Raw genomic sequence first — 14,735 nt, 5'->3', positions numbered from 1 at the left:
TTTCACTGTTTGTACGGTCTGTTAAAAAAAAAATGTGTGAAGTACACAAAGTAATGACTATTAATTGGATTATATAGAGAAGTGTCTACCATTAGTATCACTGTCTTCACTCATTTCATCACATGGGAAATGTTCTTCAGGCCATTCCAAAGTACTGGACATTTCTGTGTAAAAAAAATATATATTACTTTTAGTGTACCTAATACAGAAAGTCTAGAAATATATAAGAAAAATTAAGTTTACTTACTAGTTTCTGGTAAGTTTTGTTGTTAATGTTGTGTAGGTTTGCTGTTGCTTCTTGCTGTGCAGTTTTTGTGAGGTAATTATGTTGGAGGCATATCTTTTTTTGTTTTGTTATATTCCATTTTAGTACATATGCTATTTAAACGGACGGTTGATGTGTTACATATTTAAGTTCCACTTCTTATTTATTATTACATATAATGTATTCATGTGGTACTTTTTGAATTTGTTCGGTGTTTATATGGCATGATAGAACAATCTAAGATACCCCCTGAGTTTTTGGGTAGTGTTGATGTTGTCCGCGTCCGTCCGCGGACATACGCACAAGTCCGCGGACATCAAATCACTAGCAGGGGGTTCAGTATATTCTATGTTACATGTATATAAAGTAAGGGAATTTTAGAAAACATCATCAAATTCACACTATGTATATTCAGTTAAAAAAAAACTTTGATAGAGAGGTTATGGTTAAGTTGCGCTACTAAAACCCTATAAAATTCAGTGAAAAAAACTTTGTTAAAGGGACATTATGGTTCCAAGTAAAACCGGAAAAACACTGAAATTCGGCAGTTATGGGAAGCTAAGCAACCATAACTTGCGCCACCACTGTGCACTGCTAAGATTAACACCCAGGACATCAAACTTGACATCACTAATGTCATTAATGACATCACTGATGACATCACATGTGCATTTACTTTTCATGAAAAGTCTGTACAAGGGATTCTTATAGTAATGCTGATTAAAAAAGTGTGAAGCATTATTGAAATAAGTACGTAGTGCATTAAGTAATGCATTGATACAAATACCATTCTATTAGGTTGTTTGCAGTATACTAAGATACTCATGTACAAACATTGTGTGCAACATACATGATGGAGGTGCAATATTAATAATGTTACCATGTTGAATAGTAAAATGATAAATGCTTTCTTATTAAAGTTTTGCCTACTGTGAAACATTTAATAACTAGCTAATAAAACCCAATTACTACATAATTGCATTATTGGAAACAAAACACAAACAACACATACAAATATAAGCATATACAGGGAAAATGAAGTAAAAAAAACAGTATTACCAACCAATCTTCATACCCTAACTGATTAACTTTATGCATAGAAATGATTGCTCTGCTTCAAAGCTACTACTTTGCTATGTATAACTATCATATAATGTGACTGGACCATAAGAAAAGTAGTGTGTATACACATGTGCATATCCAGAGAAAGTAAAGATTTTTTTTTTTAAGCAGAACTATTAGAAAGTGTTCATAATCTTACTGATCATCTTCATATACAGAAAGCTACAAATCTGTTTCCCCATATGTATATGTTTCATATGCTGTGAGTGAACCCCAAGTGAATTATTGTAAGAACATATTTGAAGTATAAGTCTACAAATATAGACATTTTTGAATTTTTAGTTCCTTACTGTTACTGGCCTAGATATGTCAGTAAAGGAAAAAAGAGTGAGCCAGACATGTGATGTCATCAATGACATTAGTGATTTCATCTTTGATGTCCTGGGTGTTAATCTTAGCAGTGCACAGTGGTGGCGCGAATTATGGTTGCTTACCATAACTGGCGAATTTCAGGGGTTTTTCGGTTTTACTTGGAACCATAATGTTCCTTTAACAAAGTTATTTTCACTGAATTTCATAGGTTTTTAGTAGTGCAACTTAACCAGAACGTCCCTTTAAAAAGTTTTTTCACTGAATATATATATAGAGAGAGAGTCATTGAGAGAGCTATTCTCAAAGCCAGATCCAAAGAACGATCAAGTCTCATAGAAGGAACCGAGCACAAGGACATCATGAAAACTGAAAATGACAGTACTCGCTTAATTTTAACTTTTGATACTCAGGCACCATCAATCAGGTGCATTTTTAACAATCATTGGAAAATCCTCATGGTGGATCAAGATCTCTGCAGAAATCTCCAGACCAGCCCTCAGATAACCTGTAGAAGAAATCGCTCTATAAGGGACGTCTTGGTCCAAAGCTAAATGACCCAAGAGGAAGATAGCAACAAGACAAGCTGGTTATCTAACAAAAAGGAGGGTTTTTTCAAATGTATCCATTGCAGCGTCTGTAAAAATGCTAAGACCCGCGGTTCCTTCAAACATCCTATCACTGGCCAAATGGTTTTTATATTGGGCAAAATCACCTGTGAAACCGAATATGTTTTCTATGTGCTCACTTGTGCCTGTGACAAGTGGTACATAGGCAGCACCAAATGCAAACTAAAGACACCCATTCAACAGCACTTACGGGCCATAATTAACAGTGATGTCAACTACCCGATGGCCAAGCATTTTGCAGACCGCCATGAGAAAAATATGGGGAGTTTTGGGTTCTTTGGGATTCACAAAATTGTGACAGGACCCAGAGGAGGCGGTAAAGAAAGAATTCTGCGACAAAAAGAGACTTGTTGCATTTTAGACTTTGAAAGCAAATTTCCAAATGGACACAACATTGACGAAGAACTCTACACATTTATAGGACAATGATTTAAAATTTGTTCTTTTCTCTTCTTTCTTTTCTCCTTTTTTCACCTCCTAGGTTGCAGTGAGTACATGTAGTAAGATAAAATGTTCCACTTCTTGCCGGTATATGTCCAACTCGCAAACACTGCAACATGTTCGCTTACTTGAAACGAGCTAGAGGCGGACATTATTTTAAACTCTTCTCATTTTTAACTATTAGATGATTGTTTTTCTTCTTGCTTTTTATACACGTGTGATATTTGACCTTTTTAACATGTGTTGTAGAGAATTCTTGGGAGCCGCTGTAATGCAAGGATCCGAAAGCCATGCAGTGCATGAAACTAGTAAGGGTGCATTGCAGCATAGAACTTTATCAACATGGTCTGTTCAGGCTAAATGCATTATGCATTTGATATTATATGCTTGTATGAAACAAACATGCGACTGTTTTCGGAATTGCCGCGATTGCACTTTATTGTGATTTACGCACTTTGACGCGATTGCACTTTGCACTTAACAGTATGCTGCTGGCCAGGCTAAATGCACTATGCAACTGACTGTTTTGGAACTGCTGCTATTGCACTATTCACTTTGTGACCTATGCACCTTACGATTCTACTGCATCTGTGCACTAAATAACCATGCTGTTATTTAAGAGTTGTAATCACAACATATTATGTCGATGCCGATTATTATTGCTACTAATGCATAATGCAATTTTTACAATTTTAGAACAGAGTTGACGATTATTATTGTTGTTATGCATTATGCACTTTATGTAATCCACCAGTTCAGGGAAAGCAATACAAACGAAATGGCAGTCGGAGCACTATGCTGCTGACGAATACCCACGTACCTTACAGCCAATTGCAATTTCATGAAAAAAGTTGCACTAAACACTCTACGTAATTCATAACTATAATTGCAGAGGTTAGATCAACATGTACACACTATGTATTATGCACAGCTGGATTACTTACTGATGCTGCAACCTGGGCACCCATTTGTTACAAGCAAAGAGAACGCTGCAATATGAATTGCAAAACGTTTTCACATCATGTGCCAAGTATGCATTGGGCATTGAAAGGCTTTATGGGCACCCACTCGGCAGCAGCAAAAGCATCTAATCTGTGGCATGTAAACACATGACGCCATGATAATATTGATTAACAAATGTATTTATAACGCTGGTTATGGAAGGGGAATGTTCATGTAATTTATACATGACAGCAGCATTTAGCTTTAACAATACCTGTGCTGTTAACATGAAAAGATGGCCACCATGCTTTTGCTGTGTAGAGAGTGGGGTAACCAGAGTAGTCCTTTCTTTATTTTTGTGTAAACACTCAGTGGGTGCTCTCTCGCGCTCTACACCCATGTTATAAACTCACTAGTTGAAGGGGGCTCGTGGTTGTGAACAAGCGGCGAGTTGTGCTGCGAAACGCGTTGACGTCCCCAACGCGCACCTTTATTTGGCATTTTGGGAGTGCCATATATTGATGGCTTAACTTTTTTACCCAGTTGTAAGGCTTTAATAAAGACAGTAAAACTTTTTTTTAACCAAAGAACTATTTGGCTTCCGGACATTTTTTAATTTCCATGGATGTGGAGCGTGCTACTCATTTCGCCTGATGTATATCAGTGCCCCGAAGATAGATATATATATACACGCACACACGCGTACATATAACAAAAAATGAAGTGGATAGGCTTGTATTGGAGCAATAGCAATTCATGTTTTGTGCACTCCTAAATCTCCCCCCAAGGTAACACCTTGCACCCAGACTCCGCCTTGAAGCACAATGGTTCTACGTGAAATAAAAATACTGCTTCTTGTGAAAGGAGTACAAATGTGTGTTATCACACAGCGCCACACACACACAGGTTCCGCGGCTTTCCAGCCCTGTAAAAACAAATATCACCAACACACAATCGTTTTTTTGGAAATAGCATCACAGTGGTTTTTGGTCTCATTATCGTATCACTAAAGAGTAGGAACAAGTTACTTACCTGTAACTGTTGTTCTCCAGCATGGGTCTGGCATGGATTCACATGCTCATGAATATTCCCCGTCGTCAGGCTGGGAATCCTCGGTAAAGAAAAAATCAGTATCAGTTTTGTTTCTGATCTGTCTTTCGTAGTAGTAACCAATCACTGATCTCTGCGTCATACTGACCACAGCCAATGACTGCCCTCTACCTAAGCCCCGCCTCTGGCAGCCATCTTCAGATTTGGTAGCACGTGAAGAGGCAGTATGACCAAGTGAAGAGCCGCAGAGGGGTAGGCGGGAGGGTTCGCATGTGAATCCATGCCAGACCCATGCTGGAGAACAACAGTTACAGGTAAGTAACTTGTTCCTTCTCCAGCATGGGGTCTGGCATGGATTCACATGCTCATGAATATAAGAATAAATAGCAGTACACACATGCACAACCACGGGGGGTGGCAAAAGGCTCAACATTAAGCAATACAAAAAACTCAACATTAAGCATCTCTTACCTCCTCATCAGGCTCACCTTATGCGAACAGGTTGCGCAGCACTGCTTAGCCGACCCTGGACTCCTCCCTGGAATCCCGATCGACGCAGTAGAATCTCGTGAAGGTGTGCGTCGACCTCCATGTAGCAGCCCTGCAGATGTCCAGCAGGGGCATACCAGATAAGAATGCCGTAGTAGCAGCGATCGCTCTGGTCGAATGGGCTCTCGGACGGCCTGGCAGCGGTCGGTTAGCCAACCGGTGGCAGTGCATGATGCAGCCGGAGAGCCATCTGGAAATAGAAGACTTCGAGAGAGCCTTCCCTTGATTCACAGGTCCAAAGTTCACGAACAGCTGTGATGTCCTCCGGAAACTCTTCGTGCGGTCCACGTAGAACTTCAGCGCTCTAGCCACATCCAGCGAGTGCAAAGTCCTCTCGGCCGGCGACGAAGGCGACGGGAAGAAAACAGGTAACACCAAGGGCTCGTTAAGATGGAAGTCCAACGGCACCTTGGGCATAAAGGAGGGGTGCGTCCTAAGCACCACCCTCGAGGCATGGAAAGTCAAGTACGGTGCTTTGCAGGATAGGGCCTGGATCTCTCCCACTCGTCGTGCGGAGGTAATGGCCACCAGGAATGCAGTCTTCCACGACATAAACTTCATCGGTGCGGAGTGCATCGGCTCGAATGGGGGCCCCATGAGCCTGGTCAGCACCACGTTAAGTTCCCACCCCGGGGCCTTCACCGGTGGGAACGACCAGAACAGTCCTTTCATAAATTCTTTTACCAGTCGATGGGACCACAGGGACGTCCGTTCTGTGGTTCTGGTATATCTGGAGATCGCCGCCAGATGAATCTTAATGGAGGCATGGGCTAGCCCAGCCTTTGCCAGCGATAGCAGGTACGGCAGCACTTGAGGGTCAGTAATCCGTAGGGGGTTGATCTTCTGTGCTCGGCACCAGATAGAGAACCTCTTCCACTTATGACCGTAGCATTTGAGAGTCGAGGACGCCCTGGCCTTTGCAAGAACCTCTCTGCAATCGGCCGGTATATCGTACCCTCCAAACTCTAGCGCTGCAGGAGCCAAGCCTGCAGGTTCAGCAACACCGGGTCGTAGTGGAAGATGGCGCCTCCTTCTCTGGAGAGAAGGTCCGCGTCCGCCGACAGCTTGATGGGAGGGGACGTTGACAAGTCCAGAAGGTCCGGGAACCAGATCTGCCTCGGCCACGCCGGTGCGACGAGGATCATCCTGCACTGGGACCTCTTGAGCTGGCTGATGAGTCGAAGCAGCAGCGGCAACGGAGGGAACGCATACAGGTATAGGCCGTCCCAGGGGAACGAGAACGCATCGCCCATGCTTCTCGGCTAGGGAAACCTGCTGGCGAACCTCTTGCACTTCGAGTTCGTCACTGTTGCGAACAGGTCGATTTGGGGTTTGCCCCATCGTCGGAAGAGTTGATTAACCTGATCCTGGTGCAGTTCCCACTCGTGACACGCGCGCAGCTCCCTGCTGAGCGAGTCGGCGATGGTGTTGCTTTCTCCTGCCAGTTGGAAGGGAACCAGGAACATCCCCTGGGCGACCGCCCAGTGCCACAGATCCTGTGCCTCCTTGGATATGGCTGGGGATCTGGTGCCTCCCTGCTTCCGTATGTAAAACATTGTTGTGGTGTTGTCCGTTAAGATCCGCACCACCTTGCCCTTGAGCGATGGGAGGAACGATTTGAGAGCCCAGAACACGGCTCGGAGTTCCAGGACGTTGATGTGCAGGAGCCTCTCCTCCGGGAGCAAGAGGCCTCTTGCGTGGAGATCTCCGGTGTGGGCGCCCCAACCTTCCAGGGAGGCGTCCGTCGTCACCGTCTCCTGGTACGCCGGTGTCTGAAAGTCGTTGCCCCGTCTTCGAAGGTGCCCGTCGCCTGCATCCAACGGGCGTCGAGAAATTCTTGAAGAGGGCGCATCCGTAGTCTGCAGAGGCGCACCAGGTAGATGCAAGAGGGCATCATCCCCAGGAGGGACATGATGGACCTCACCCTGGCCACGTCCGTGGCTAGCAGGCGCTGAACTTTGCCTAGAATGGTCTTCGTCCGTTCTTCCGAGGGGGCCGCCAGGCGCCTCACTGTATCGAGCTTCGCTCCCAGAAACAGGGCCACCTGCGACGGCACGAGGTGGGACTTTGGGTAGTTTATGGCGAATCCCAGATCTGTGAGTAGCTGGACGGTCCTCGCAGTGTGTTCGACAGCGAGTTCCCTCGTCCTTGAGCGGATGAGCCAGTCGTCCAGGTAGGGGTAGACGTGAATCCCCTGCAGGCGCAGCCGCGCCGCCACTGGTGCTAGGCACTTGGTAAAGACCCTGGTGGCCGACTTCAATCCGAACGGCAGTACTCTGAATTGGTAGTGGCGTCCCTGGACGACGAACCTGAGGAACTTTCGGTGACTTTTGAGGATGGGAACGTGGAAGTATGCATCCTCCAGGTCCAACGACGATAGAAAGTCGCCTTCCTCCAGCTGTCCCAGTACGTGCTAGAGGATGACCATCCTGAACTTTTGTGATCTGATGTATTTGTTCAAACGACGAAGGTCCAGAATGGGGCGCCAGCCGCCCGTCTTCTTCCTGACGAGGAAGTACCTTGAGTACACCCAAGAGCCCCGGAGCCTCTTCGGGACAAGCTCGATGGCTCCTTTCCTGAGCATCGCCCGTACTTCCAACAGCAGTTGCGGGACGTGATTTTCCTTCCTGGCCACAGGTGGAACGTGAGGGCACTTCTTCAGGAATTCGATAGAGTGTCCTCTTGCCAGGGTATCCAGCACCCAACGGTCGGTGGAGATGGACTTCCACACGCCGACGAAATTCGTCAGCCGGCCTCCCACCGGGGTGCTTCGGTGGGGGCCCGAGACCACAGCCGGTTCAGTCCTGCTTGGAGGTGGTGGCCTTGCCGCCCTGGCCACCTTGCCGACGGCGGTGAGGCGCTCCCTACTTGCTGCGACCCCTGTAGGCCTCCTGAGACGAGGAGCGTGCCGCCTGGCGGTAGGACGACGAGCCACCGCTGGATCCCTTGGAGGCACTCTGTCTGCCTCCAGAGCTCCAAAAGGGCCGATGTTGCTGAAGGGCTCCTAGGGCGCGGGCCGTCTCCGTGTCTGTTTTTATGTCTTGGAGGGATTCGTCCACCGCCTTCCCGAACAAGTTGCTGCCGTCGAACGGCATGTCCAACACCCTGGTCTGGACGTCCTGACGGAAGTCGGTCGCCCGGAGCCAACCCCGTCGTCGTAGGCAAACACCGTTGCCTAGCTGGCGGAACCCGGTATCGGCAATATCGGTTGCCACCGTTATGGCGTGGTCTGACGCCACCTCGCCCTCTTGCAGTATTTCCAGGGCCTCGGACCTCTTGTCGTCCGGCAGGAAGTCCAATATGGGGGCCAGCTTAAACCAGAGCTCCCTGTCGTAACGGGCCACGAATGCCAGGGCGTTGGGCGCTTTGATCATCGTCGCCGCCGACGAAATGACCCGCCGCCCCATGGCGTCCAACTTCTTTCCCTCGCCGTCCGGCGGGGAATTCGACGTCGAGGCTCCTGACCCCGCCACTTTCTTCTTCGCCGCCGCCGCGACGACCGAGTCTGGCGTTGGCTGGGCCCTGAGGCACAGGGGAGCGGTTTTGGGGACCCGGTACTTCTTCTCATACCGGTCCCGTTTGGCTGGTGCCGTGGAGGGGTTTTTGAGAACCGACAGGCCCTCCTCCCAGATGTCATCGATTAGAGGTACCGCGATGACAGTCTTCCTCTTGGCCTCCCAGCGCTGATAGAGGAAACCTTCCTTTTTCTGCTCCTCCGGGCAGAGCTGGAACAATTCGGACGCCCTGGCGATCATGGCGTGGAATGAGCCAATCTCGTCGGGCGGCGAGGCTCGTGCGACGGGAGACCCATTCCGTCGTCGTCACCCTCAGAACCCGTCGTCGAGCCCAACGCACCGTCATCTCCCGACTCGTGGGAGGATGAGGAGGGAACTGTAGGCCTTACGGGGGCGAGCGGAGGAGAGGGTTGGGTCCTCCGTCGTTTGTTCTGAGGACATCCCGACGGGCCAGGTTGCGGGTCCTCCGGCCTGGGCCGTGGGAATCTCGTCCTTATCTCAGAGCATAAGGACTGGATCGCAGACAAAATGGCCGCCAAGCCATCCTGAGGCCTAGGTTCCGGCCGCGCCGGAAGGGAAGGCTGCTCTTCCTCGCCATCATCGTCTTCCTCGGTTATCTCCCGACGATCTTCCTTACGGGATCGAACCTTCTCGAATTGGACTTCGAGGTTCCTCAAGGCCTCGTCAGTTCCTCCTCTGAGGCTGACTCCGAGCTCGAGGAGTCTACCGTGCCCCCTCTCGCTTCTTCCATCATGGCGGCCACGACAATGGGCTGAAAAGGAGGATTCCCTCCTTGGCGGCAGGGAAACTCTAGTCCCGGAGGCAGTCTCCGCTGGCGGGGTCTCTGCCGGCTTGGCCAGAGTCGCCGCGATCGCCTCGATAGAGGCCTTTGCCTGCTGGGTAGGGGCCTTCACCACCTTAGGTGCGTCCCGGGCCTTCTCTTCCGGGGGAGGGGCGACGCCTCGCTCCCCCTCTTCCGAGATCAGACGGGGCTTCTCCCGAAGCTTACCCGGGGTCTCGGACTTCCTCTTCCCCGAACCGGAGCGCTGGCTCGTGGTTGACGGTGCTGGGGAAGGTGCGCCCTGCTTGGCGACCGAAGAACCCGACCTTTCGGCGCTCCCGGAGCCAGCGGACTCGCGGCGCTTGGCCTGGTGTTGGGCTCCTGTCGCCGGGGCACCCGCACAGGACTTAGAAGCCCGCTCGGACCCTTTCTTCTTCTCACCCGTTGAGCCCTTCTCCAACCAGCTGGCGAGACGGGATCGACGGTCCCTCATGGTCTGCTCCGACAAGTTCTTGCAGAACTGGCAGTCCTTCTCTACATGAGTCTTGTCCCCATGAAGACAGTAGAGGCATTGCGAATGTTCGTCTTCCTTAAACACATTCTGCAGCCCGCATCCAGGGCAGCTGCGAAACAGCTTGGGTTCGGGCGACGAACTCGCATCCTGGGCCATCTCGAAGTAGGGCGCGAATCTTCTGGAATCCTCCAAGAAGTTGATTCGACAAAATCTTCACCCTTGAGGGGCGTAGGAAAATCCTGCAACGGGTAGCCGTTAACGGGAGTAGAAACGGTGGAGCTTGAAGCTCGATTAACCGAAAAAATGTGAAAATTCACCTGAAAAAGCGCGAAACACACAGTAAAAGCTCGAGAGCTAAGCACGAGGACTCCCAACACTTGAACGTGCGGTAAAAATCTGAAGATGGCTGCCAGAGGCAGGGCTTAGGTAGAGGGCAGTCATTGGCTGTGGTCAGTATGACGCAGAGATCGGTGATTGGTTACTAATACGAAAGACAGATCAGAAACGAAACTGATACTGATTTTTTCTTTACCGAGGATTCCCCGCCTGACGACGGGGAATATTCATGAGCATGTGAATCCATGCCAGACCCCATGCTGGAGAAATGTAATAACACAGGTTGACACAGTGCTACATATGAAATACCCATGTAAATCTTGTGGTTACATATGAGAGATGTGCTTTCATATCAGCCAAAGTCTTTTATAAAAAGGTTTAGTGTGTGGAGAGTCACATGTTTATATGGCACAAAGGGTTAATTGTCCCCTTTGCATTAAAATATGAATATTAGAATATAAATAGATGTGTAGAGAAATACTCAGACCAAGAGGCTGACGTGAAAGAAACACTCACCCATAGACAGCAAAATATATACAAAAGTTGGGTTTGTCAAAAACGTAACTTCACAATGTTTTGGAAAGTCAAGATTGCCCAAACGTACATTTAGTCACAATGTAACATTTTACAAATAGAAGTGCTTCACCGTTGTGGTAGTGCATTTCGTTTTAAAATTGTCCAAATTACCTTATTGTAATAGATTCACCCTTACAGCAAAACATGACATCGAACCAATAGCTCTTTTCCCACTAAGCAAGAGAAGATATCTGTTTAAACTTAAAGTATCTTAACCTGGGTGACTAAATTGAGCAGGGCACAATGTCAAAACATCAGATTGGCATTCTAAATGACAAGAGAAGTGATTCTGAAGATGCAGCCAACTGAAAGTTAAGCGTCGATTAAAACACTTCGACACATTTGCCTATGTTGCTGTATATATTGATGGAATGAATACACAGTATTCTTTCAAAATAAATCACTGTAGCTGTACAAAAAAGGTAGCACTTTCAAAGCATATTGTTCAACATAACCTAATTATTTACATTTATTGGAAGGTGTAAGGACATTTCTCAGACAGAATTGGTGACAGTTTTCCAGGAAGCTTTCTGTCCTGGGAAGGCTATCCGTTCCACACATTGGTATACTTTTTTCTTTTTTACACAAATAATGACAGTTTTAATTTACATGGTTTCTAAAACAAGAGTCGAGATATAATTTACATACACGGTAACACGCTTTACAAGTAATGCAAACATCTGCATCTATTACTTTGCACGAACAGAATATAAATATGTGAGGATGATCAAACTTTTTTCCATTTAAGAATACTTTTCAAAGACAGAACATTTTGTATTCTGCCACTTCACAAAAATAAGCAGTACTTAAGACATGCAGGCATGCCAACGGTTGTGCATTTCAGAACAGGCAGTGTCCCAGGTGAAATTAATGGTGATTGAGATTTGTTTATTTCATTGTCCATGGTATTTGACCACCTGGTTTAGCAAATGCTGTTGTATCCAGACTTCTGCCAGTGTCAAACTGTTCATATAAAGTCTATAAAAAGAAAAACAGAAAAAAAAGGTCAATTGTCACATCAAATCAGGATTTGCGTATTCAGAAAAAGACCTGTTTAAATCACTGGATTAACCAACTGAGCTGAGACCATCGGCAATGGATAACAACACAGCTGTGCTTATGTTGGGAAGGATTGGCTTGTAATCCCTAATGAGATCCACACAGGACCTTCTTCGAAACAGAAAGCGGGAGTAAAACGTGGCCTCAGATTGTCCATCGACTGTGAAATGAGGTAACTGCGTCATGCCATGGTCAATCTAATGTTAATAGTGGACTCCTGTCGAGTGGGCACTTGCCCAGCTATACTAGGGTCTACATTAGCCAAGGATAACAAATGTTTGAAATTAGAAAGGGACACATTTTTAAATAGTCACAATATTGTAATAATTAAGAATTGACAGGAAAAAATGTGTAACCACCAAAATGAAAAAAGTGCAAAAACACGAGGGCTGAGAAAGAAAAATAAAGGTGTAACAGAATAAAATTACTTTCAATATTGCGATTACTTACTCATTTTGAATTCAACATGGCCATACCCATTATGGCACCAAATATCCCTGGCATTAAAATACAATCAAGAATGCCTCCGAACTGAATCAATTTTTCCTCACTAACAATAACAGATGTGATAGAAACCATTTCATTTGCATAGTCTTATTGTTCTAAATAGTCTCTCATATTGAGGGCACACTTGGAAGGACGTTGAGGGAAGGGTTACAGGCCAGAGACATTCTTGAAGCTAAGGTCCCGCTATATTACATATTAAAGAGGGCAGGAGGCTGCCACTGCATGGTCATACATACTACTAAAAGAAAGGTATGCTGTATCTCAGCACAACCACAGCCCTACCCATGCAGCATTTGCCCTCAGGCGCCCTTTCCCGGACTATCCCAACCCTGTCCTCCGGTCCAGTGCACTCCCCCCACCACCTTTATCCCCCTGGCACTTGCTGCCATGGCCTGACAAGCATTTGCCCGCACATCACCCCTGGCGGTACCCCACTCTTGCACTTCTCCCTCTTCCCCCCCAACCCCCTTGCACTTATCACCTTGTCATGCACTTGCACGGTAGGATTGTCACATGGCCAATATAACTGTTTCTTTGTTCTTTGTTGTTGTATTCTTACGATTCCCATGTTCCCCAGGCCCCCATCCTGTCTTGTGGTGCCTGGAAACACCTGTGTATAGGCGCCTTACAAATGTCCAATAAAATAAGAAATATATACATGTTCTGCCCCCCCCCAACGTTGTGCACAATGCCTACCGTATACCACACTCCATTACTTTATAACAATATTGTTGGCTCACTAATTGTGTCAAAACAAACAGTGGTGTGAAAGCTTCACAATGTCAAAAGGATGCAGCCTCAATACAGGAGAGTAAAATGTCACCCATGAGCCAAAATTTGCAAAAGGTTCGACATGGTCAGATGGTGGCCATCAACGTTCTTCCCAGATAAGTTTATGATTTGAATGGCTGACGTTGCCTTATGGGGCCTATCGATCCTATCAAAAAAGATACCATCCTTCAACTGGTGCGACATTAAGCCCAAATTCGTGAATAGCCGTATTCATCTGGGTGTTAACCTTTCATAATTTATCTGGGGGCAATTGTAAAATGTGATCTGTTTGGGACCTCTAATTATGATCTGGTCCTCCATGACATATGGGTCATCAGTCTGTACTTAATGGGCTTAATATTTCTCTATTATTTTACCCAAATCCATACTTTTTGTAGCCTACACCATGGTGAAAGGTCACCTTGTGCTGCAATTGTCCCCAGCAGTGTGGCCTCTGCATCCTGTCGATGATGCTTAGGGGACGCATTAAGAGGACTTAATGGAGGCAGAGGTGTAACCATCTACAAGTGACATTCAAATCAGTGACCAAGTATTGTTGGATATTGAGACAGTGGCTGCGATGGGACTGCAAGCAGGGGTAGTTGTAGGCATAGTTATAACCCAGGGGGCCACTGGAAGTACAATGTACAGGGTGAAGCCCTAACAGGCTAATGTTTTAACACAAAGAGGGAGGGCAACACACAACTGTATGTAGTTTAGGAAAGGGCAGTGAGGAAATCCCTCAAACGCAGTGCGTAGCGCAAGTCCAGTAACCAAGAAGATACAGGGTTGGTAAGAAAGACAGAAGGATAGGTGGAGAACAACTCCCTGTCCCTGCTGGATCCCAAGCGTGGGAGAACTTTCCTTAGAGAGCGCTGGTGTAACGCTTACAAAAACGGGGACAGTAAAAGAAGGCAAAGAAGCCATTTTTGAAAAAACGTAACAATTTTGAGATTGTTAAACTCCTGTATGTTCCAGTGACCTGGGACATACAGGAGTTTAACAATCTCCTGTGATAGGAATAAGAATCTGCGTGTCGTCAGCGAAGTTGGTGCAGATTACCCCCATAGCATCGAGGGCTGCAAACAGTAGCTTAGTGTTGGCATTGTAGAGTGTTGGGGATAGGCAGGAGCCTTGAGGTACACCTAGGGGTACTGGTATGGGGGTCGGCTGCTTCGTTACCTATGGCTACTCTGGAAGTACGGTCTGACAGACAGGATTTAATCTAGAGTGTAGCTTCTTTGGAGAAGAGGAAATTATCGGCTAGTGTTTGGCATAGTTTGTTATGGTCCACTAGGCCGAACGCTGCCGACAGGACCAAGAGTAGGGGGATGCGTAGGTTCCCTGTGTCTCCGATAGCATCCATTTG

The 14,735-nt window shown here is 46.8% G+C and overlaps 1 protein-coding gene across 3 annotated transcripts in view; it reads right to left on the bottom strand.

Annotated features, from left to right (window-relative positions):
* Positions 1-11,468: 11,468 nt before the first annotated feature.
* The window catches only part of TTK (TTK protein kinase), a 1,085,566-nt gene continuing 1,082,299 nt past the window's right edge, over positions 11,469-14,735 (bottom strand). For all 3 annotated transcript variants that reach the window (XM_069606303.1, XM_069606306.1, XM_069606304.1), the window contains one exon: positions 11,469-12,007. In XM_069606303.1, the coding sequence (XP_069462404.1) occupies positions 11,918-12,007 (90 nt within the window). In that variant the 3' untranslated portion in view covers positions 11,469-11,917. The remainder of the gene's footprint in view (positions 12,008-14,735) is intronic.

This window comes from Ambystoma mexicanum, chromosome 4p (genome assembly GCF_040938575.1).
Source record: "Ambystoma mexicanum isolate Mex_15411 chromosome 4p, UKY_AmexF1_1, whole genome shotgun sequence".
In the NCBI taxonomy this organism is placed as follows: domain Eukaryota; kingdom Metazoa; phylum Chordata; class Amphibia; order Caudata; family Ambystomatidae; genus Ambystoma; species Ambystoma mexicanum.
This window is presented reverse-complemented; position numbering and strand designations above follow the sequence as displayed.